The 23,564-nt window shown below is 49.1% G+C and overlaps 1 protein-coding gene across 4 annotated transcripts in view; it reads right to left on the reverse strand.

Moving 5' to 3' along the window:
* Positions 1 to 23,564, reverse strand: part of Bru3 (CUGBP Elav-like family member bruno 3) — a 533,833-nt gene that overhangs the window by 364,344 nt on the left and 145,925 nt on the right. For all 4 annotated transcript variants that reach the window (XR_013324255.1, XM_077707857.1, XM_077707856.1 and 1 more), the window contains exon 2: positions 18,540 to 18,588. Coding sequence is in view for 3 of the 4 variants with exons in the window: in XM_077707857.1 (XP_077563983.1) it covers positions 18,540 to 18,588 (49 nt within the window). In the remaining variant the exon portion in view is untranslated. The remainder of the gene's footprint in view (positions 1 to 18,539; positions 18,589 to 23,564) is intronic.

The raw sequence follows: 23,564 nt of genomic DNA on the forward strand, positions 1-23,564 counted from the left end.
AGAAACAGATGAATTTTTTTTCGGTTCGGATCCCAACCGGCGGGAATTTTTTCACCACTTTTTCTGACTCAAAAAATTCTTCATCTGTTTCTATGACCCACCACAACCTCCCCTTTGCTTTCCGTGGTTTTCTTGACGGACAAACCCTTATTTTGTGTATATATATATATATATATATATATATATATATATATATATATATATATATATATATATATATATATATATATATATATATATATATCAGGAGGTCGAACTGGAAGTGAACCAAAAAAAAAGAAATAACGGGCAGAAACGCTTCGACCCTCCGTTGCTGATATTGCACAGTCAATGCAATTCAGGCCTTTTTTTCTTTCACGTACCATCAACTTCGTATCCGCTCAGGTACTTTCCCCTCCAGACAATTGAACACTATCACGCTCTATGTAACAACAGGGGAAATGAATGAGCACCAATGTAGCAATGGGCTGTTGCTGCTGGAAGCGCGAGCGTAGTGCAAGCTGACCAAACGAAATTTCATTCTGCGCAGCTTCCAGGGGATAGAAAACGACTTTGGCCTTCCCTAGCTGCGACTTTATTGGAGCAATCAGGCTGCAGTAGTGCTCCACTGCGCAACCGCGAAAGCCCACACCCGATGTCTGCAAACTCTTTGCATTTCGTAATTTGTTTAAAAGGTCCGACACCTGCAAATTGTTAATACTTGACAAGTGTGACCGCAGGAGCTGCTTAGTGGCTAAGCCGTTTGCTGCTGATGCAGTTTTGTCTCTTTCAGATCTGCTTGTTTTCGAAGGTGCACTTGTACTGACGTCATGCCGAACTCGCTGCATTACTTCTACTGCTACTCCTTCCGGAGGGGAGTACTGCTGTAGACAAATTAAAGAGCGTCTATACAAAAAAGTTCCATCTCATGCTCCGCGCGTCAAATTTCCCTTTCATTTTGTAACAGCATATTCAGTTATAAGGTTCCACAATGTAGCACACGGAACAATGGCCGGGGTCATGCGGTACGATGACATACTGATTGTAATTCACACATCCGGTATAGCTATCGCAAAATGAATTGCAGTGGTCAGAGCAATAAGGCAGTGAGTGAGCTTTAACTAAAGCTTACTTTTAACAAAAGTGTGGCTAACACATTCGATAAGGTGACTAGCTAGCAAATTATTCAGGGTGACCAAATAATCTAATTCATTGGTAGAATTTATGTGCCTGTTGTAGGGTTTTTCTGTTTTGCTACAAATATAAAAAAATGAGCGCCATTGGTCTAGGCGCTCGTATTTGAATGCGCCAGTACGCAGGCCTAAATTTAACTCTTTAAGGTTGGCGTGATGGGCGATTCCATACCGACGATTGCGATCTCAACAAAAAAGAAAAGGGCAGAAAATATATTCCACCGTCATATCGCTTGGCGGTGGCTTGGGGGCGAGAAAGTAGGTGGTAAATCGTCGCCACATCATCTGTTTTTCTAATATCTCGTAATTGTCTAAAGTTTGCTTTGCAACTGCGCCGCTGCCCTTGGGGAACAGCAGCATTTTGAATTTTTCTTTGTATTTTGATGTGACAGTCGTTGTAAACTACTAAATGTTTTATTTATAATTTCAGTGATAATTCAACTCATCGAACCGGTTCGCGAACCAGTTTGGTACGTGATTTTGTAGAACCGGTACTGAACCACCGGAACGAAATGATATTGCTAAATGATAAAAATATTTTCTCGGTTCGACACAGTGAATATATATATATATATATATATATATATATATATATATATATATATATATATATATATATATATATATATATATATATATATATATATATATATATATAACACAGAAATAAGGGTTGGCAGTCGAGAAAACCTCGGACATTTTTTCTTCACTTTCTTTCGTTCTTTCCAAATTCTTAATCTGTTTCAATGATCTACCACATCCTCCCCTTTGCTTTCCGAGGTTTTCTCGACTGCCAACCCTTATTTCTGTGTTATTTTCAACGAGCCCCTCATTTCCTATTCTGATTCGCTATATATATATATATATATATATATATATATATATATATATATATATATATATATATATATATATATATATATATAGCGAATCAGAATAGGAAATGAGGGGCTCGTTGAAAATAAGACAGAAATAAGGCTTGGCAGTCAACATCGGAAAGCAAAGGGCAGGATGTGGTAGGTCATTGAAATAGATAAAGAATTTGGAAAGAAAGAAAGTAGAGACTTTCCACTTTCCACTTTCTTTCTTTCCAAATTCTTTATCTGTTTCGATGAACTACCACATCCTCCCCTTTGCTTTCCGGGGTTTTCTTGACTGCCAACCTTTATATCTGTCTTTTATATATATATATATATATATATATATATATATATATATATATATATATATATATATATATATATATAAGACAGAAATAAGACAGAAATAAATCTAGAGAAAGATAAAACTCACAAAGCGCGCAGAATTAGTATAAGTACAGAGTCGGATACACAGCAAGAACAATAACAAACAAGGTTTACTTACGTAGCGGCAGCGGGACTTGCCTTCATCAGAGTACAGTTACATGATTTTGCTGTCACAAACAAAACATTTGGAACACATTTCTTATATAGCTTTGCGGAAAACTCTTAGAAGGAGCGGAAGATGTTTCGGAAACGGAGAGTATGCATGCAGTTGGGCTACGCCTATGTTGCAAACACAACAACAACAAAAAAAAGGAGAGAGAGCGCGAGAGAGAAAGCGGTCGTGTTAACAAAGCAGCGTTGAAGGTTGCACCATGACGGGGCAACGTACGCGTCGTGGGCTGCAAGTTCAGACAATGCGGAAAACTGGACAACCGCGCTTTCAAAAGGAAGGGAAGAGTATACAGTAAGGTATTCAGTGGTTGGGGAGATTGGTTGGGGCGGAAGCGAAGATGGGTGTGCCCAAGCGGGTGGAGAGAATAGATACAGGGCACAAAAGAGGATTTCACAGAAGCTATCAACTGAACAGGAAATAGGTAGGGTCTATAGATCACAAAGGGTTAAACATTCCTAAGTAGTGGTGGGAACGCGGCCTCCTTCCCAAGGACAAATGGCATTGTTGAGCCGCATTAGGCTAATAAAGCTGCTGTATTTGGAGAGTTTCTTCGAATTCTGATGGGAAACTCAAGGGTAGGATTAATGAACATAGTTATAAAAATTATGAGGCCGCCCATTTTAATCGAGGGATAAGCACGTTAGTTTTCCGTAACTTTCATTAATCCCAAGCGTCGCTGACCCAAACTTATAAATGAGACGAGATTCCCGAACCTCGCGGTCGTGGTGGGTTTTGAAGGCGGATTCTAAAATCGTTCCTTTAAGATGTTCAAATGCATGCACGGGACTGTTCACATGTCTTGATAGGGGCAAATAAGGGCAGCTTTTTGAATGAGAGCGGTGATTATTGAACCGTATTCGGAAGGGCGTTTCAGTTTGGCCGATATATTGTTGCCTACAAACAGTGCACTCTAGAAGGTATACGACCTTAGCGGAGTCACAGTTAAAGTTACCTTTTATATTTACGCAGTAGTCTGAAGCCGTGCTGGTGGCGCGCTGTGTAGTGGTCATGTGTGGGCATACTTTACATCGGGGTTTATTACACGGCATGCATCCAGTAGTTTCCGGTCGGTTGATACGAGAGTTGGTAAGAAAGTCGCCTAAATTCTTATTACCCCGGTAGACAACGCGTGGTGGTTCGGGGAATATGCTTTTTAAGCGGTAATTTTGCATTAGGATATTGTGATGTTTTTTTACTACGGTTGACACTCTTGGAGCGGAGGATGAGTGGGTTAAAACCATGGAGGTTGTATAAAACTTCTGGAGTGGAGACGGCGCTCGAAAAGTGACGCCGACGGCCGCCATCTTGCCGTGGGCAGAAAACTCGTTCCATCGTAGGAGACGCCTTACAACCGTCGCATCATGTACTTGTTTTTGCGGCGGGTTACGTTATATTTTTGCTTCCACTCTTTTTTTTTTCGTTTTGTTTTGTTTTGCAAGTTGATTCTCTCATGCGGCCAGCTTCAAGAGCACCGAGCTTTTCTTGCGCGCTTTCATATCGACGCATGTGGTTTCGGTTATGCTCCCTTCTTCGTGTTTCTAGTTAAGCGCTACGCACGGCTCTTGTGCGTGCGCCGGTGGGCGCACACATCTGCTAATTATTTACATTTTTGGGCGCAAACAACTAAAATAAACAGAAGACACAATGACCTTTTCTTCTTGCCCGTGTGTCGTTCTTCCGAGTTCTGTCTTGCCAAAGAGCAGAACTCGTGTTCGTTCGATCATCGTTCGCGGATGGATGCTCCAAAGGTGTAGAAAGCAGAAACGGTCAGCCCGTGCGTCGCGTTCGGCTGCGCTAATAGCGCGACGAAGATGTCGGGGATCACCTTTCATCTGGAAGTTTACTGAGGGTCTCTGTTTGCTTTGGATGTCGAGGGCATTACTAGTATTATAACGTTATAAGTGCATACTTGCCCGCCGTTTGTGCATGATGTAAAGGAAAAATTCGACGTAGCACCGGCCGTCCGCTTACTGAGCATACCGTACGCGCTTGTTTACTCAGATATGTGAATGTTTTCACTCGTAGTTGTGGTTGTCCCGTAGTCACTTGACTGCACGAAATCACATGTTTGTAAATATGTGGTGCGCAAATTGTTTTTCCGCACTAATTTAAATGAAGAGTATTGCTCAGACAGTTACCGTCAAAAATCAAGGCACTCTTGTTTAATATATTTTATTTGCATCCGGCCCTACGTGAATACTCTGAAGTTTCTCGTTAGCGCTGTTTCATAGAAGTCTTTGATGCACCGCAATGCTCTCCCGCGTTTTTCGTCCACGTGATTTTCTTATCAATAGCACGCTACTATCGTGCGAATGTGCGCGGTCAACGAGGTTGTGAATGTGATTGAGTAACCTCTTGCGCGTAGCTTTCTTATAAATAGCACACTACTATCGTGCGAACGTGCGCGGTTAATGTAGTCGTGCATCCAATAAGTAACCTTCTGGATTTGAAAAATAAAGAAAGTCAATGCGAGTGAGACATGTACGTATGGTGATCATGCTTTCTGTAAAGTGCACGCGGGAAAAAAAAAACTGTTTTAATGAACTGCCTAATGCCTAATCCATTTTAATGCCTAATCCATTTTGCAAAATACGATTGAAAATCTGGAAATAGACCCGCTGCGGTGGCTTAGTGGATAAGGCATTGTGCTGCTCATCCCTAGAACGCGAGTTGGATTCCAGGCTGCGGCGGCGGCTTTTCTGATGAAGGTAAAAAGCGAAAACGCTTGTGTGTGTGAGATTTCGGCACACTTAAAGATTCCCAGGTGGTCAAAATAATCCGGAGCCCTCCACTACGGCGCGCCTCATCGCCTGCGTTGCGTCGGCGCGTTAAACCCCACAATCAATCAATCAATCAATCAATCAATCAATCAATCAATCAATCAATCAATCAATCAATCAATAGATCAATCAATCAATCAATCAAAAGCTCGTGCTTAAATTTGGTCTTCTTCGGCAAGGGCAAAACTGGGCACGTTGTTTGAACTTGAAAACGTGCATGTGCAGTACATATAAAGATTGAAATATAAATATTGCCATCATTAATGAATAAGCATTCATTAATCCCAGCAGTGCCGCTAAAAGAAACAAGCGTCAAATAATCGGGCTGTCGCGTGTCCCGCACTTTCAGCGTGAAGCCACGACCAATAGTAATAGTAACACGGCATCTATTGCTATGGCATGCAACATGAGGTAATTTTAATGTTAAGGGGGGCGGCCTTAGATATACAGAATAAACATTTATTGAAATAAAAGCAGGGGTGGCGTCTTTAGCCAAGCGCTACGCGTTTTCCCGCAGCGACAGCTCTGTTCACCACCACCACACGCGAACTCACTGCTTGAACCATTTCTTACCTCAATAACTTCGGCGTAAGGCAAAATTCAGGCTGCCCTCAAATATCGTAATCGATAAACCAGCTTGCCCGTCATTGTCTCCCTTGTAAAGCCAAAAAAACACGACCGCACATCAGCGTCCCTGCCGGGTCAGCGCCTTTTCTGCCCACGGCAATGTGGCCGCCGACCGGTTCGCCCAGCTTCACCTCCCCGCGTTGTCCGCTATGGGCGTTTACTCCAGAAGTTTTATACAACCTCCTTGGTTAAAACTAAGTTAGTTTTCGGGTTACCGTTCGGGGCTTTTTTCTTACAGATTTCGTTACGGTATAATTGGTTGGCTCGCACAATAGCGCCGTCGATAGCTTGTTCCGGGTATTTTTTATTCAGGAGGGCGGTCTTGAGCTCTCGACAGTTTGAGTTGAAGTCGGCGTGGTTTGAGCAAATTCTCCTAAATCGGTGGCTTGGCTGTAAGGTATAGCTGTCTTGCAGTGTCTCACATGGCTACTTTGGAAGTGCAAATACTGCCGCGGGTCTGTCGGTTTTCTATACACTTTAGTTTGAAGCCGACCTTGGGAGGTAGTAACGGTGACGTGCAGAAAGTTTACACTGTGTTCCGAATAGGAATGAGCAAGGGAAATACCAGGATGGGCTAGGTTAAATGCCTCAATGAAGGTGAGGAGCTCCACGTCACTGTGTTGCCAGATCATGAATATGTCATCAATACACCTTTTATAGTACCGTGGCTTTAAATTTTGGGTGTCAAGAAAGTTGATTCGAGGTGAGCCATAAAGATATTGGCGTAGTTAGGTGCGATTCGAGTTCCCATCGACGTTCCGCTGACTTGCACGTAATGAACTGCGTCGAACTCAAAATTGTTAAGTTCAAGAATAAGCCTAAGGAAAGTTTGGAGAGCAGAAGAATCGATAGGTTTGTCGCACGATGACTGCTCATACGCAAGGGATACAGCGGCAATGCCATCTTCATGGGAAATGTTAGTGTACAGTGACGCAACATCGAGGGTGACTAGGAGGCAGTTATCAGGAATTTCAATTTTTGAGATGTCTGAGAGAAAGTCATTGGTATCCTTAATGAAGGAGGGAAAGCTGGGCGGAATGTCACAAATGAGGTTATCCAAATAGCGCGAGAGGATTTCGGTAACAGTGCCAATGCCAGGAGCAATGGGGCGCCCTGGGTTGTTCACCTTGTGAATCTTTGGGAGAAAATCGAATTTACCGGCTACTGGGCTTAAGGGGATCAAGGAACGAGCCGTAGTTTCATTTATTGTTTTATTTTTAACAAGCTCAGTAAGTTTATATTATACTATTTCTGTCATATATATATATATATATATATATATATATATATATATATATATATATATATATATATATATATATATATATATATATATATATATATATATATATATACGAGCACTTTCTAACTGCGACGCGCCAATCCGTGTACGCCATGTCGGCGGAACTCGACTCTTGCACCAACAGGGACAGGCGCTCCCGTGGCGCCAGCTTTAAAGCTCTCGGATAAGCCAGCGCCGCCGGTGGCCGGTCCCCGTAGAGAACGTTAGGCGAAACATCGCGGGCGATGTTTATCGCCGCTCGCGCTACGGCCGCGCAGGACTATCCACTGCGTATATTTTCACCACAGTACCATCCCCTTTCTTAAATGAGTAACTTCGCCCAATTGCTTGCATTCTGGCAAGAGGGGACAAACTGTAAACGCACCTGCTGGCGTCGTTCACGCGCGGAGGCAGCGCCACGGTGGCAACGCTGGCTGCATTGCGCGCGGCCGGGCCGGTGTGCGGGTGTGGGCGCGGCCACGTCAGAGCGGAAGGCGTGTGTGCGGATCATTTTTGCTCGGAGAAAGCGCTTTAGACATTCTTCACTGCTATATCAAATTCTTACGAACGACGCGCGAAATCTGACACCTCAGCTACGATATCGTCGTAGTCTCCGATGTTGGTCGGGAAAAGGCGCACTTAAGGTGGGTGCGCGTTTTTTTGTTTTGTTTTGTTTTTTCGGGTAGATAAGTTCGTGAAAAGGCGCCGTTTCAGCATAAGGTAAGTTCTTGGAACCCGTTACGATGCCTAAAAGTGTCGGGAGGCAAATGTGATACTCCAGTTAGGTTTGTGAATACGGGGGTAAGTCAGGAAAAAACTCCCACGAGAAAAGCAAACGCTGCCGTACCTCACAAAAAGCCGCACTCCCGCAATCCAGCGCCCCGCCCTCCCGCTTGCACAATGTGCAGCATCATGTCGTGTTTTGTTTTTTACGCAATTTCCTCGTGCGTTGTTTCTCGCCCGCGCTTGCATCACCAGCGGCTTCCTTAGCCCGGAACTCCTCCTCGCAGCCGGACAGTGCGGGACTCGGGCGAAGCGCGGCCCTCCCGAGCCCGGCTCGGCGCGAGCCCCTGTTCGGACGCGATAAGCGGGAGACCCGGGGGGAGCCGCTGCCGCCGACAAAAACGTGATCGGACCGACGCTCCGCTGCCGCCGTCGCTCTGTCTTTCATCGTCAGCCCGAGGGTGAGATGACGAAAGAGGGGACTAGGGCCGATCCAGCCACAATTTCAACTTTCCTTTTCTTCCTCTTTTCGCTGTCCTACTGCAGAACTGCAGACCTCTCTTCAATTTGGGGGGTGGGGGGGGGGGCGGTTTTTTTTGTTTTTCTTTACTATACGGGCGCTATTTTTATCGGAATTTCTTCCATTCCATCAGCTCGGTGCTCTAAAGATGCTCGGAGTTTCTTAATCTTTCGCAAGAAGAGCCGGACGAGATTGTTCCCGATGTGCGTTACAGAAAGTCAGCAGCAAAAACGCGGCGAGGCAAAGAAGAAGGACGAAATGCAGCGTCTAGACCGTGCTGTGGTACAGGGGAACACCTCTTCGTCTCTCAAACGTTGCGGAGAATTTGAGAAAACTCGGCATTAGAAATGTTTCGCATATCAAATTATAAGGTCACCCGACAAATCTTCCACGACGTCCAAAACATCCAGGTGCGCCTCCATAATGAAAACTGTTTCCTCCCGCTGCAAATGCGGCACAGTTGGGCACCGCACTGAGATCGGTCCTCGCTCTTCGAAGAACAGATCTGAAGCTTGTGGCCTGCAAGTCCATACCACTTTAGGACAACCAACAAACGACGAATGTTCCTCCTCCTGCCTACTTGGCGAAGGAAACCACAGCACCGGCACCTCCGTATGCACAGGCAAATCCCATCATCCCTTCAGTGACAAACCACAAGAGGAAACACCTTGGACACCCATCTACAGCAAAGAAAATTGAATAGGCTCAGCCAGGGAAACTTGGATGAACGAAGACAGCTACCAGCACCGGCACCCACAGGCCCGGTATCCATGCAAGTGGCACCCAAGTCATGAACCCCAGCCTCAATTCTGATGATTTCTCGAGATTCCCTCCAGCTCAAACTGAGCTAAGCAGTTAGGCAGCGGCTGTCTCCGGGTCACTTACTCTTCTGCCGCCCCGCCTCCGAATGAAATCGCTCTACAAACACAGGATTTTGTTTTTAAACAACAAAATATTTAGCCCTCGCCCAAAATTAGGAAATTCCAAGCTAGGATCAACAAATTACGCGAAATCACCCACCTCGGTTGAGTAACCCGAATCAGACCCCCCCGTACCAATAATTCAGGACGATGTAATTTCGCTCGCCTCGGTCTTATCTGAATGTACCCAAGTTTTGCAACCCTCACAAGGGGTAAAGGACGTCCGATGGCCTCCAAGAACAAATCCTTCTTGTTGAAAATCGTCTCGATAAACTCGAACGCTTTTATCGAGGGAACTTCACCCGGCAAAATGTTTGAAGGGTTCACAGCCGCCTTTGGAGCAATTTGTAACAGCACCTCCCACAAATAATTCAATGTCTCACTGCTGCTGTTTATGACTGGCATGTTCTCTGTTCAAGACTGGTGTAATACACAGTGCAGTGATGATCATTCTCGTTAGCGCTGTCCGCGAACCGGTGCGTGTAGAACAAGATCACCAGCACGCCTACGAGTGCAATTCCAGGACCGATTCAGCCCACACCTACCATCGCCAAAGAAAAATAAGCAGCTTCCATTATGCCGGAAAGAAACCTCAATACTTTGGAAAGCTTGCAACGCGATTGCAGAGGCTTTAAGCCGGTGGACAAGCGCTCGCATTTCCAACTGTTCTTGCAATCGCCCCATTTCCAATCGGCAGTTATAGCATTGCAACAGCCTCGCATGAACGCAAAGCTTGGAGGCTGCAATTGGTTCCAAAATGACCCGACTACAAATATACCGCTCAACAAATCATACACTGCTGTAGCGATAGATCTAGAACTGGGAGTAGAACACCGTTATACTATGGTCGATATCCTTTCAGGCCAGAGACAGGAAACTGCTATTTAAGGTAACGTGCGCGTCTTCCCCGTGACGCGCACGTTACCTTAAACGATGTATTCTGCAGGACACTTCAAGGAACAAACGGGGAACCGCTGGTCGTACTGCGGGACTGCAATGCACCCAGCTGCCGATGGGGATACCGCGACGACAAAGTAAGGGCGAGAAGGCTTCACGAGCTTCCACGGACCCGGCAAACCCTACACGTATAGGAAATTCAGCACATACAGACACCTGCCCAGATCTCACATTTACCAAAAAGTAAAAAATACCCAACTGTGGAAAATTTAGGCAGTATTCTTGCGATTACGAAGCCACACACACACAAAAAAAACTAGGCATCGCTACACTCACGGATTGGAAGAAATTCAGGAATGAACAGATCCCCGCAATTCTTCTAACACAAGGTTGCTCCGAGTGGGCAGAACACACAAATTCACACAACGACAACGTTCTACCACTATTCTTGCAACAGGGGAGATTCCCGCGGTAGGCAATCATCTATTCCACAAAAGGTAACTGAGAAGCCTCACTAAGCGCTAGAAAAGACAAAAAAAATAGAAAACTTAGATAACGCATTATTAGCCTTACAAAACAAGATAAAGAACATGCTACCAAGTTAGATAACTCAAACTGGATAGAGAGATGCAATCAGACGGCAAAAGAAAAAAAAACTGGTAAAAAGGTACCTGCCGCCTTTTTCGTAGTCCTATCGATCCATCCACCACACGAGGGGAAAGCCAAAAGCAGCTAGATCGCGCTCTTCAGAACTTCCACGGGGACAGCGATATTTGGTTACCTTGTGCGAAAAATGCCTTTGACGTATTATAACACCATAGAAGTTCAATACATTTACTCAGGGAAATAAAACCAACAATTAGATTCTAAGTTGACGCTAGCGATCTGTACTCCCCCACTACGTATATTCCAGGCATTAGTAAAGAGCATTCACAGAGGAACCGCCGTGGATTTGTGTGTAGGATTGCACTTGGTTATAACACAAGACGGGCCAAAGAAGGACGCATACACTTGACGTGAACACCGTGTATGATTTACGTCAAGTGTGCCTGTCCTTTTTTATTCCGTCCAAGGAATGTCCGGAGCGCGGCGTGCAATTGTGGGCGCGCCTCGCCCGTTAGGCGATGGGCTAACATCAGAGAGAGACAAAACCAGTCCGCTCACAGGCACGTACCGCACGGCATAATCGTCCAGTGTTAGGTACAGCTTATATGTAAGCGTCGGGACACGGGAAAAGCTAAGGCACGAGCCGGCAGCCGGAGGGGCTTGCGAGCTTTCCGGTGCGACACAGAGGCCACCGGACGGTAACGAAGTCGCGAGGCATACAATTGCAGTCGCTGAATCTCTCTCCACATCTTCATTGCGACATGGCGGTCGGTCATTCCGCTAACCCGAGTGTGACGTAGCCACGAGGGAGTCCGTCAAACTCTCCACCTGCTCAGGTCCCGCCTCGCATGGTGGCCAGTTCGCCATCGACGGTAATTATGGTTTCCTCGACCGGTTCCAGCCGGCGGAATCTGGAAGCTGCTCTTCCAGTGAAACTGGGAGGCCGGAGACAAAGGAAAGAGGTCGGCTCGCCATCCGAGGAACAGCGGAGGCCCAGCCGATTGCTTTCTCTTTTCAGGAGTAGGCTGCTTGATTAGCTGGGGCCCCCAAAAGAAAAACGTGTCCCACAGGGCAGGATTAGGCCGGCGGCACAGCTTTTAATCTCGGCACGCATGAGCCGTGCTCCCGCGCCACCGAGCACAAGGTTTGGAACTCTGCAGCGCCGACTGTCGGGAACTGTCACAGGACGGCAGCCCAACCTCGCGCAGCCGCGTTTTGACGTCGCCAGCCCTAATTTGCCTTCCGGTATTGTTGCGTATATGCTTCCGTTTTTAAACCATGTTCGCTACCACTCGCGTTCTTCTTGGTGATACCCCGCTGATTGCGAAGCGCCCCGCTTCGTTTTCACACCCAGTTTCCCCAGTTCCTTTGAACGACGGGTTTTTTTCAGTCCCATCACCGCTACTGCTGCATTAGGCCTCGCCGCTATCACGTCGGAGCCGCCGGCGCTGCTGCGTGCTGCGGCCCCCTGTGTTGGGCTTGCAGACGGTGTCGGCTCAACTTTCTGCGTCCACAACGCCAATCATTACTACGCCGCCCCCAGTCGCCCCGGCTTCGCCGCCACCGGCCGGCAACAGGGCTCCGCACCTCTACACCACTGAGCAGTTCATCGGCCCCGAATGGAACAGCTCCCCATAGTGACCAACTACGGCCTGTGAAGATGTGTACACGCAAGACGTCGTGCAACACCCGCCTAGTGTTCCCCTGTCACCTGATGCCCCTCCAACAAAAACAGGCAACTCGGCCCTCTCAATGACCGTGCTTCATGAAGTCGACCGACCTCTTCCACAAGTTGAACCGTGAACAAAAGTGATCACGTGAGCATGTCACGCTCACTGTTCGGGCTCAGACCGCTTGCTAAACCCAGTGTCAACGAGATTCCCACGCATATCCTGGCCCAATTAATTGGCAGTAACCCTTACCTTGCCGAACTGGCTTCCCACTGGTACGACACACACTGCAACTACCTTTACATCACAGCTGACACCGATTCTCACAAGCAACGTCTTTAGGTTACATTTCCTCCAGAGCAGATCTTCAGTCACCATTCCAATTAAAATCAAACTGCTCTCTCTCTCTCTCCCCTCTCTCTCTCTCTCTCTCTCTCTCTCTCTCTCTCTCTCTCTCTCTCTCTCTCTCTATCTATCTATCTATCTATCTATCTATCTATCTATCTATCTATCTATCTATCTATCTATCTATCTATCTATATATCTATCTATCTATCTATCTATCTATCTTTCTCTCTCTCTCTCTCTCTCTTTCCTTATCGGCCCCCCACGCCCCGAGGCGTGGTTGAAGTTGAGCCCAACGAAACAAATGAAGAGCTTCTGAAATGGCTCTGCTGCGAACAAGCCAAAATCATAGCATTACACCGCCTGGGCCACTCCAGTAGAGCAATCTCAAAGTTCTACTCTCCAACTCCCCCAAAAGTAGCAAAATACTAGATGGCCATAATTGAAGTGTCGCCGTATCAACGGCGTCGTACCGTCTGTTATAACTGCCATAACATTGGGCATACATCTCGACATTGTCCTTCCCCAGCAGTTTGTCGCAATTGTGAAAAAATGCACCTCGACACAACAGACTGTGGACCCACTATCCACTGCGTCGTTTGCGATGAGTTGGGCCACATACCCCTGAACTGCACCTGTCCTGGAAGAGTTCCCACGTCGCCCTACAAGCCCCTGCCAAGGACCGCACCAAGGGCGTCTCCTGGGCAGATAGTGTGCAGCAAAGGACATTTCGTTCCGTCGCCTCCCTACAATTAAAACCTTTGCAAACGAGCCCAAACATAATTCTCAATCGAAAAACTCTGACAGCAATATGGCCCATATATTTGCTCATCTGAATGCCCTTCGTGTGGGAAGTCAGCAACTCAAAGCAGAAATCATGGAACTTAAACGAGCCCAATAACCTAGACACCCGTCCTTCTTACCCGCCCACAGCGACGCCGCCTTCACCATAAGGTGCACTAGAAGCCCTAGTAATAAACACACTCCTACCTCCAAACCAAGACTCGTCCCTCAACTTACTCAAGTGCTACAAATTTTAGTACCGACATCCGTCAATAACGACTCACTCGAGAGGAAGATTGCAAAAACACGCACGCCTACATCGACACGCAGGTGAATCAGCTCTGCCAACTTCACAGCCAGTCATTACTCGCCCCCCGCCATCGACACGCAGGTGAATAAGCTCCGCCAACTTCACAGCCAGTCATTACTCGCCCCCCGCCCATTGACCCATCCAAAGAGCCCCCGAGAAAGATCCCACTTCCACGTCCGCAGATGGTATCATCACTTCCTCAACTACTGCACTACAGTGGAACTCCCGCAGCTTTCAGCACTAACGCACTACTTTACTGATGAAGGTTTAACGAACACAACCTCCACTTATTCTCCTCCAACAAACACACAAACCTCCTACCATCCTCGGCTACGCTGCACACACAAACCCGTCTATCACGCAAGTAACACATGATCGTTCCATAGTAAAAACATATTTTACCCCGGGATATGCCACGGTGCTTGTACAGTCTCGTACCGCTACCTCACCCACCATGCTCCCCGAGTTCTCGTCCTGTAATCACGAAGTCGGTGAACTTCTCGCCTGGTCAAACCCACACGTTCCAGCGAGTTTGCCTGGATCCCGCCTCTCATCACCCATCACCCCAATATACCAATACTGATTGGCGGTGACTTCAGCGCCCCTCACCCTCAACGGGGTTACAGCCGTACATCTGCTCGACGAAGCTCTCTCGTCGACGCCATAGACCTCCGCAATTTCATTCTTATCAATGAACCGTTTAAAAGACAAGAATTGGCCGTCGTAAAGCTCAGGAAGACACCACGCCGGACCTCACCTGGACAACGCCTCGTCTCATCAAGATCTGGTCCCCCTACTCCACAAACTGGGGTAGCATCGCTTCCCCCTCCTTGTACCGTTTTATGGCAAGAAGACGCGAAGCAAGCAAACCCCATCCCTGCCGCCTCGACGTCCCACATCCGCCGATCTCCAGCACCTAATTTGGCACTGCCCGAAGTTCGCGCGCTACAGAACCTTCAACCCTCCTCCAAGTGACTCCTCCACATATACATTAGAACCCTTCACGCTGACTTTAATTGCACACTATTCTCTAGAAAGCGGTCTAGCGCGACTCCGTTTAGAGCCGCAAATCTGCTCTGCTCACCCCGCGCGGCCTCTCCCGCATTCTCAAGGAGGCCACCTGTTTATGCTCGAACTGTCCACCTTCAAGATGCCCCAGGCTACAAACACCCCACTTTCTACTCCCACTTCCCCCACTTGACTTGGAGCCTTCCTGCCAACATTAAAGTCTCTCTTTCTCACTCCTTCTCTTGCACCAAGAAGGCGCGCGGTCGGACGCGCCAAGAGCTCAGTCATTTGCAGGCCGACTCTTCGCTCCGTGAACGAATCGTCGGAGCGCACTTGTGGCTACGGTGAACTTTTGAGCACAGTGCGATGTTATCAAATGCTGCGTTTATCTGTATTTGACGACGAGCGCCCGAGCTCGTTGTGAGACACAGCTATCAGACTCAGCATCGGGAATAGAACAGTCGACGTGAGTTGCGACCCGCGCTGCACCGCCGCGACGTGTTGGGGCAACGCCCGATACAGGACTGGCTACCGCACGCGGCTAATGATAATTACGTATCTGATGTGAAATTTAATGCTAAAAGCAAGGTGGCTAAATATAGCAACGTTACTCAGTTTACAATCTGGGTGAGCGAGCGTCGTGGAGATTGAAATGGGAGAGCTCATGGGGTCATCTGTTACATTTGTCTTACTGACCGAACACCCACCTAGACCTGGCGCTCTTTGGCATCGATGTCGTTGGGCCATAAGCACGCACATGCATTTATACATAGTGAAGCTACACGTTCCAGCACATTGCAACAAGCCATTGCCTGGTTTTGTCCACCCATGGGACAACAATGTGCCGTGCAGCGAGAGAGCCGATCTGCTGGCGCTGCTGACATAATGACGCGGGGCTCCTCCTGCTCGAGAGGGCATGCAGGCTATGGCGGCCCCGTGCGTGAGCGATGCGCAGCTCTTGATCGCTGCGCCCTCGCGTGTGCTCGTGCCATCAGGCGCGCGACCTCCAAGCGCCGGCCGAGCAGGGCTGCGAAAATTGCCGGCTCGTTGGGCTCGCTTAGCCGCCGGCATAATAATATCCGGCCACTCCGCCGCAAGGAAAGGACGCCGGTTGCGATCCGGCCCCGCGCGAATATATTGCGCTTTCAGGCCGATCGTGCTTGGCGGCCGCAACTTGTACGATTTCTGGGTGGTGCTCTCTCATTCCAATACTGCCTGATTGTGAACTGCTACGCCCAGCATGACAATATGGGGAGTGGGCGGTCATTAATGACTGTGCTGGAGGTTTCCTTACCGGAACAGATAGAATTAAGGCTTGAGTCATACTCAAGCTCTTTAGCGTGCGCCAACGTTTTGTGTCGCGTTCTTTGCGTACAGCTACAGCACCAGTGGCACCAATTTACTCTGCACAGTTGACAGCAGACGCGAAAGCGCGTGCTACGCGCCCTTACTCTTTCCCCCTCTCCGCACTCCCCCCAACCCCTTGGAACACTGTTTAACTGGGCGTAGTTTCACGACTTCGGAGGGTTTCAGTGGGCCTCGCAAGGTGGCGGTACGCTCTGCAGCAATTCTTGTCCACCTCGGTCTGTTGCCTGAGATCGACTGCTGGATCCTAGCTAGACAGCTTTGGTGTAAAAGGCGACAAATAGCAGGGCTCGGACGGCCGGCAGTTTCCGATGCTACGCACTGAGCCCGGACCAAAAAAAAACCCGAGTTTCGTGGTGGACACAGCCAGAAGCGCAGCTGTCCCCGCACCTCCTTGCTCCTCCCGTGTGGCGGCGGCAGCCCCTGGCACCGAGCTTCCCGCCAAGTGCCGTTTCTCTTGACTTGGCCGATGGTGAATATGCGCGGAAGGAGAGCTTCCGCTCCCGCCCTCCTGCCTGCCTTCGATTCTTCCAGGGCTCATGGCGTAGATTTTTGCGCACAGGGCTTTGCGCCTTTGGCTCTCCACGGCGGCCTGGAACAGCGAGGATTTCCAAGACGTGTCCAATGCCCAAACGTAGCGGGCGACGCGAAGCGTCGTTAGCCTGAGCACAAACGAAGATGTGCGCGGAGAAAGAATAGGAATGGAAGTCACGTGCGGGAGCCGAATTCGAATCGACGAGGCCCGTGTCGTGCCGGGCGCAACGCCGACGGCGGCGGTTTTGCAAGCGCGAGCCCGAGGAATGCAGCCGACGGGGCCCGCGAATTGGGTCCGGCAGGAGATGACCGCGGCTGGTGCGAAAATCGATACCACTTGGAATGCACTGCCGGTCGGTGTCGGTGAAATCGACAGAAGCAGCAGCGACTTGGCAGAAAGTGGAGGGGAATCTGTTTGCGGCTGATAAAAGAGCGCCCATCGTGCTACCCCTTTCCCGCGCGCAGCCCGGTTGAGAAACGGAAGTAGCGCAGGACGCTGCCGATGATATACGCCTCAGCGATAAAATTCGCCTGGAAGTCTCCATTGTGAGCCGGTGCACGCGTGCCGTGCACAAAACATAAAAGAGGAACCCGCATTCCCCAGACGCTCTCTGCAGCAGTGTAGCTGTGCCCTGCCTGTCAACGTTGCGAAGGTCTGCGCATCTGCAACAATGTTCCCGCTCGGTTCATGTTCGACGAGCCCATTTTTCGTCCGGGTAAAACAAAAAAAAAGGCCGCGCTATATCCGCAGATGTGCAACCTTAGCGAAGCTTGGAAAAAGTGTCTGCGGGTCGCGAAGCTTCCAAAGTATCAGTCCACAGTCGCCTACTACCTCCGCGGCATCGCACCGCTCGTCACAAGAACGCGTCTGGATCCGGGTAACCGCGGCCGTGTTTCTGGTAGCGGCTAAGAGCGCCTGTCATGGTCTAAATTAATTCGAAGTCTACGGCGTGCCTCATAGCCCGGGTGTATAGGTTCGGTGCGCAAAACGCTGAAACCGTGGAAAGAAAAAAAAAAAAACTTGCAATCGTGGCACGAAGAGGGAAATTCTTTCAGAATGTCACTTCCGATCACTTTGTAAGAAGCGCTAAGGCCGCGGAAGGGCCCTCCGCAGTTTGAGAACGCGCGAGGCCCAGCCTACGGAGTCGCTCTTGCAGACTTCTCTAAACGTGGCAGCACAATGGCTTGTTCTGGGGCCCGACGTATCTCTTCCTTGAGCTCGCACATTTTTCCCCAATAAGCTCGATACCGGCGGTCTGAGGAATGCAATCTGTATAGGCACGCAGCAAAGCAATAAGGACAGAGTAAACGAAGCCGGTCGTCCACTCTGGGCGGAACGGGATGCACCTGCACGTAACGGTGTAAAGCGCAAACTCCCAAGCTCCCCACCTGGCGCATCTGTGACCAAGCAGAGGAGGTGTGCTCGCACAGAGCCTTCGCCAGCCACGCGTATTCCGGCGGGCGTTGCACCCATGCAATCCGCTTGCCGGTTGTGAGCGAGCGCAGTGCTTCGGGCAGCCGCAGTGCTGGCGCCCCTTCCCGCAGTGCCGCGCGGGTTGAATGGAGCAATGCACTCACCTCCCCTGTTTTCGCTATCGGCCGGCTTCACTTGAATTGGACGGTTCATCTGCGAAGGGCGAGAAAAAGGGAGAAGCCGCGGTCAAACCTCATTGTCGTCATGCTGCACATGAGCACAGTTATGGGGCAGCTGCTCAAGTGCAGCTTCACGGCCCCAGTGTAAACTTCGGTAGCAGTGTAGCACAAGCAACAACTCTAACATGAGCAACAACTTATAAGCAACAACTCTAACACCTTAGCACTCAGCAAAACCCGACATCAACATCAAATCCCAAGAAAGGAAGATACGAGAATAGCACAGCCACCTTTAACCGCGCTGCAGAAGCATAATTCTTTTTTCATCGCCCCAATACTTCTCCAAGCGCAGAAAAACTTAATATATACATTAGCACAATTTAGAGCCCTGTTCCTCTCACTCGGTTCCTGGGGAATGCAGAACCGGGGATCCTCCCCAGCACCCATCACCGGCAGCGCTCTGGCCATCCTCGCATCAGATTTTCTGCTCCGAATCCCTCACGCACACTCGGCGACACCTACAAACAGCACGCCCAGCAAACAGACACCCACAAACGAGTTCATCACATTTCACCTGCGCGCGCACTCCGCATCCGTACCACCGCCCAACTAAGCCCCACCTTCCTCGTGACTAGGCCGGCAACACAGCGAATATCAAGAGACATGCTGGACGACCGGTCGGTGGCCGCGGCGTCTTCTCGCGGCCACAAGGCCCCTTCCCTTGACCCCGCACTCTTTAACAAACGTGTATTCATCATCACTGTGCGTTTACCGACGTTCTATTCATCTAATGGATTCAGTTTACCTCACCTACCAAACTTCTTTTCGTGCATACATGTTACGAGAGTTTCGGTGCGCGAAATTGAAGCGGGGGAAAATAAGCGCCGCAGTGGCGACATTGGGCCGTCAAGCAGGGTAAAGAGGCTGTAGGACAGACATTCTTGTGCAGTGTTTAGACGCCAGCCGTATCCGAAACAGGGTTCAGCATCTTTCGGCGGGTAAGTGATCGTGTCTGCAGAACAGCTAACGAGCGCTGTATGCCCCATACTACGCTAGTGTATGCACAATACAGGCCGCGCGATAGAGCACACAACAATGCGCAAGTTCTTTCAGTTCTGAAAGGAATATTTTAACAACGGTAGTCTTTCTTCGGCTACTTAGACGCAGAAATTTTGCTCTGTATGTCTGTCTGTCTATCTGCCTGTATGTGACTCGATTCAGCCACACGGCCAAATCGAAACTGAATTTGCGCAATAGTCTTATATACCTACACCCAATCTAAACGTCTAAGTGCGGTGGCATTGTTCATACTTGTCAACATTGTTGAACAAGAACAAAACATTTGGCAATTATGAGGCAGGAAATCAATACATAAGTGATATTTGCAGTCTTCCTCTATTAAAATATTTCACGGATGCTTCGTTTTAGCGATAGAAAATAATATACTACATCAACGCAGAAAACCACCGCCTGCTACCACGGGCTGCTATAGCCACTGGCGGCATTTAGGAAATCAAACGGCAACATCAGCGAAAGGTTCAACTAGATGAGTTCCACGTTCCGCTTGGAACGCTCGTGGAGTCGGGCAACGTGATTCTATGAATGTTTTAGTAGGGTGCCTTGAGTCACACGTGTCTCCGATGGCAGCGCTGGCATCAAGGCAGCCGACTTGGAGCAGTGGAAAGCGGTAAATTTAAATTGAATTGCGCAAACCTCTGGCGTGGTATCTTGGGAGGAACGAGACGGGAGAGGAACAGCATGAGAGGTGAGCGGGAAAGAGAAGGGAGGCATTTACTTGGCAGGGGCGCCAGAAGACTGTCGTCTTTCGTCGACATTTGCAACCAACGGAGTAGATACCCGGCCATTTTTTTTTTGTATAAACTTTCTTGGCATGCTACAGTAGGAAAATTTTATGTTAGCTCAAACACAAAATTCAGTGCCTTCCAATGCCTTCCAAATTCAGTGCTCTATGGTAGCATACTTGCAAGTAATTAGCTTGTGGAGCGTATGCCTGGCAAGAGAGACGGCACGAGACCTTCCTGCCTGCCGCAAGGGGGGCCTCATTATTCATGTGCCGTCCCCGCCCTCTCAACGAGCCGAACATCCTGAAGAGACATGTGATCTGGACCCTCAGGCGGCTTCCACACCCCACCGACAGAGACGTACTGAGGGAAGTAGCCCCGCTTCCTCCCACCGCTCCAAGCCTGCTTCCCTTGCTCCTGTCTACGCCTATGCTCCGGACGTCATCTCCAAATGAACGACGCCCCGGCACACCGCTAGCCCTCGGCGTCCCTACTGTGGCAGGAACAACACACCCAACCTTTTCCACCTTATCTGGGTATGTTCGGCCGACGCAAGTGGCCGCCACCTCCCAAGTCGCCCAACGACTTCTGCAGAACACGTCCACTGTGCCACAGACAATCCTCAAATACTACAGAAAACTGCAGTAAAACGGTGTCCGAGATGTTTCACCAGAATCTACTGTGTCTTTTTATTCCGCCCTCCACCAGCGCGGTGGGCCGAAGTAACCCACTCGAGTTGGAATTACGGGCTTCATTATACATAGACTTTTATGGATCTTGGACGAACCAAATCGCACGCTTTGAATCAGCCACAAATTGGAATAACTCAAGTTGGAAATAACGAGCTTTCGCTGTATTAGCTAACACCCCCGATAGTTGGCTGGTTTGCCCGAACATATGGCCCGGCGTCGGCAGCGCAGATGAAAAGCAAAACGAGTCCAGGAGAGGACAGGCCCCCTGAGTTGGCCACGCGGAAGAAGACGCTCTCAGAAGACGCCCCGCTGCACTTGTCTCCCTTCTACACTTTTCCCCTGCTGCTCTTTCCTTGGCCCTAATATGGCGAATAACTCGCGGGCTACGTCTTCGGGGCTCTCAGCCGCCGGAAATAGAGCGTCGCTTCCGTTTCCGGAGTGTTGCGTCTCCGAGATAGCGGCAGCGCTTCTGCTCTTCGTCGCTGGCTCCCTTTTTTCCCCGTCTTGAGGTTCCCTTCGCTGGCTCCTGGCCCATTCCAGAGCCGGCGCGCCGTTGTCGTGGTGCAGGACTCATTGAATCCGCAACGGTGATGAAGGTATTTTGTGCCGGTTGATGAAGAAAAAAAAAAAAAACAGAAGCCCACTGCGCCTAAAAAAGTTTAGTTCCCCAACCGCAAATCGATACCTGTTTCACTCCAGCTGTGTACTATGCGCCTAAGCAGCAACTCTCTCCTTGCTTGAGACCGAACGGCCCCGCTTTTGAAGGAAACACGTGTTTTAAACCCGAAAGTCGTTCTTGGGCTACGTCTGCCTGTTCAGCGACCCACCCGGCCAAAGTTCAAGCAGTTGCTGAACGCGACGTTTATATAACCCAAACCGTCTCCAGACATCGAGATCTGGTGCAGTGTTCATACTTGTAAGCATTTTTGAGCAAAAACAAAACATTACGCATGTCTCAGGCACAGCATAAATAGAAGAGTGGCATTTTCAGAGTTTCTTTATTACAAAAATACATAAATGATTCATTTTAATGACGGTAGTGTTTCTTGGGCTGCGATGGTAAATGAAATGTAGCCACTTAATGGATGCAAAATGCGGAGGAGAAAGAAAAAGGCTCCGCGGCGGCGGGCACAGTGCCGCCCCCCATCAGTGGCCATGAGAAGCCAGGGCCAATGCCAGGTGGCGCAACTTTGTCGCTTGGGCGTCGCAATGACGCAACACTCTTCTTTAAGACGACAATCTAAGATGATTCACGAAATGCCAAACGTGAACGACGGCATAAACATGAGTGGTAGAAAAATGGCCACCACTCTAAAAAGAAGATGAATAAAAATGAGCCCTATCACCAGAGCAGCAGTCAAGTGCTGTAAGCAAGCCCGGCACCACGGCCAAATGGAGCAAGGGTTAGGCCGATGCTTGGCCATGACAGGCAAGGCGACGGCGCGTGCGCAGAAAAGGTGCGCGTGGAGGACAGCCCTCACTGCCGGGGCAGCTGCCTGCCGCGTGAATTGCGGCTCCTCGGAACCATTCGTGCCGAAAAATGACGAAACGAAAGTGAAGACGCAAACACGATGCAGCATTGGTCCTCTATAATCGCCTTCCTTCAAATGGCGTGAGCAGACGTTAAGTGTCCGAGTTATTTTCGCACGACGTCCGCAAGGGGTGCTAACTTTTCGCTCCTGCCGGGTATACCTCACGATCTCGGGGGCGCCGCAAAGTGATGCCGCGCTGTGTTTCGCTCGTGCCGATTTTTCACTCACGGTGAACGCCGCCGACGTCGACATTTCTGCCTCCTTTTAAAGGGGCCATGCAGGCAAAATACAAGCTTGTTTTGTTCGAAAGATTTCTTGCTCTTTAGCGCCTCCACCATTTTTCCGGCAGCAAATGATGTCGTCTTCGCTGAGAAAATAATTTAGGTTAAAATTTTGTTTCTCCCGCTAAATCGTGTGTCTCCTTGACGCCTGCCATGCAGTCATAAGTGTGCGTATTCAAACGAACTTAGGTCAGCCACGGCCTCCGAGATCGGCTGCCGGTTGCAGCCGTGCCTACCGTCAGTCCTCCCAGATGGCGCTACCATACTCAGCCAGGACCGTTGTCTGCCATTGCTTTGTTTTTGACCGTATTTGCACCTGGCTTGTTTTTGTATGTAGAAAGAAATCGTTTCGTAAAACATGGGGTATCCTCAACAAACAGGATCACGTAAGACAACGTCGCTTACGTCAATCGGCCACTGTCGTGCAAGACAACTCCAAAACGACGGACAGCTGTGCAGCTAAAATAAGCATAGTGCGCCCAGTACCAACAGCAGTGCGCATCAGTATTTCTATGCTTACGTGTACCTTCGCAACTTTCGTTGTTTACCGCACCATTTGTGCAGCTGTAAAATGAATATGCATTGCACTTGAGCGCAACTAGCTTATAAGCTAGCGTCACTAAATAAGCTACGCTCCAGAGTACCGCCATTTGGGGCACCCGGGAGCGTCTGGGGGCCATTTTGTTTCCGGCTTGCAGTGTTG

This window comes from Haemaphysalis longicornis, unplaced genomic scaffold, assembly GCF_048455015.1.
Source record: "Haemaphysalis longicornis isolate Haplotype H1 unplaced genomic scaffold, Haemaphysalis longicornis Haplotype H1 scaffold_4, whole genome shotgun sequence".
Classification (NCBI taxonomy): domain Eukaryota; kingdom Metazoa; phylum Arthropoda; class Arachnida; order Ixodida; family Ixodidae; genus Haemaphysalis; species Haemaphysalis longicornis.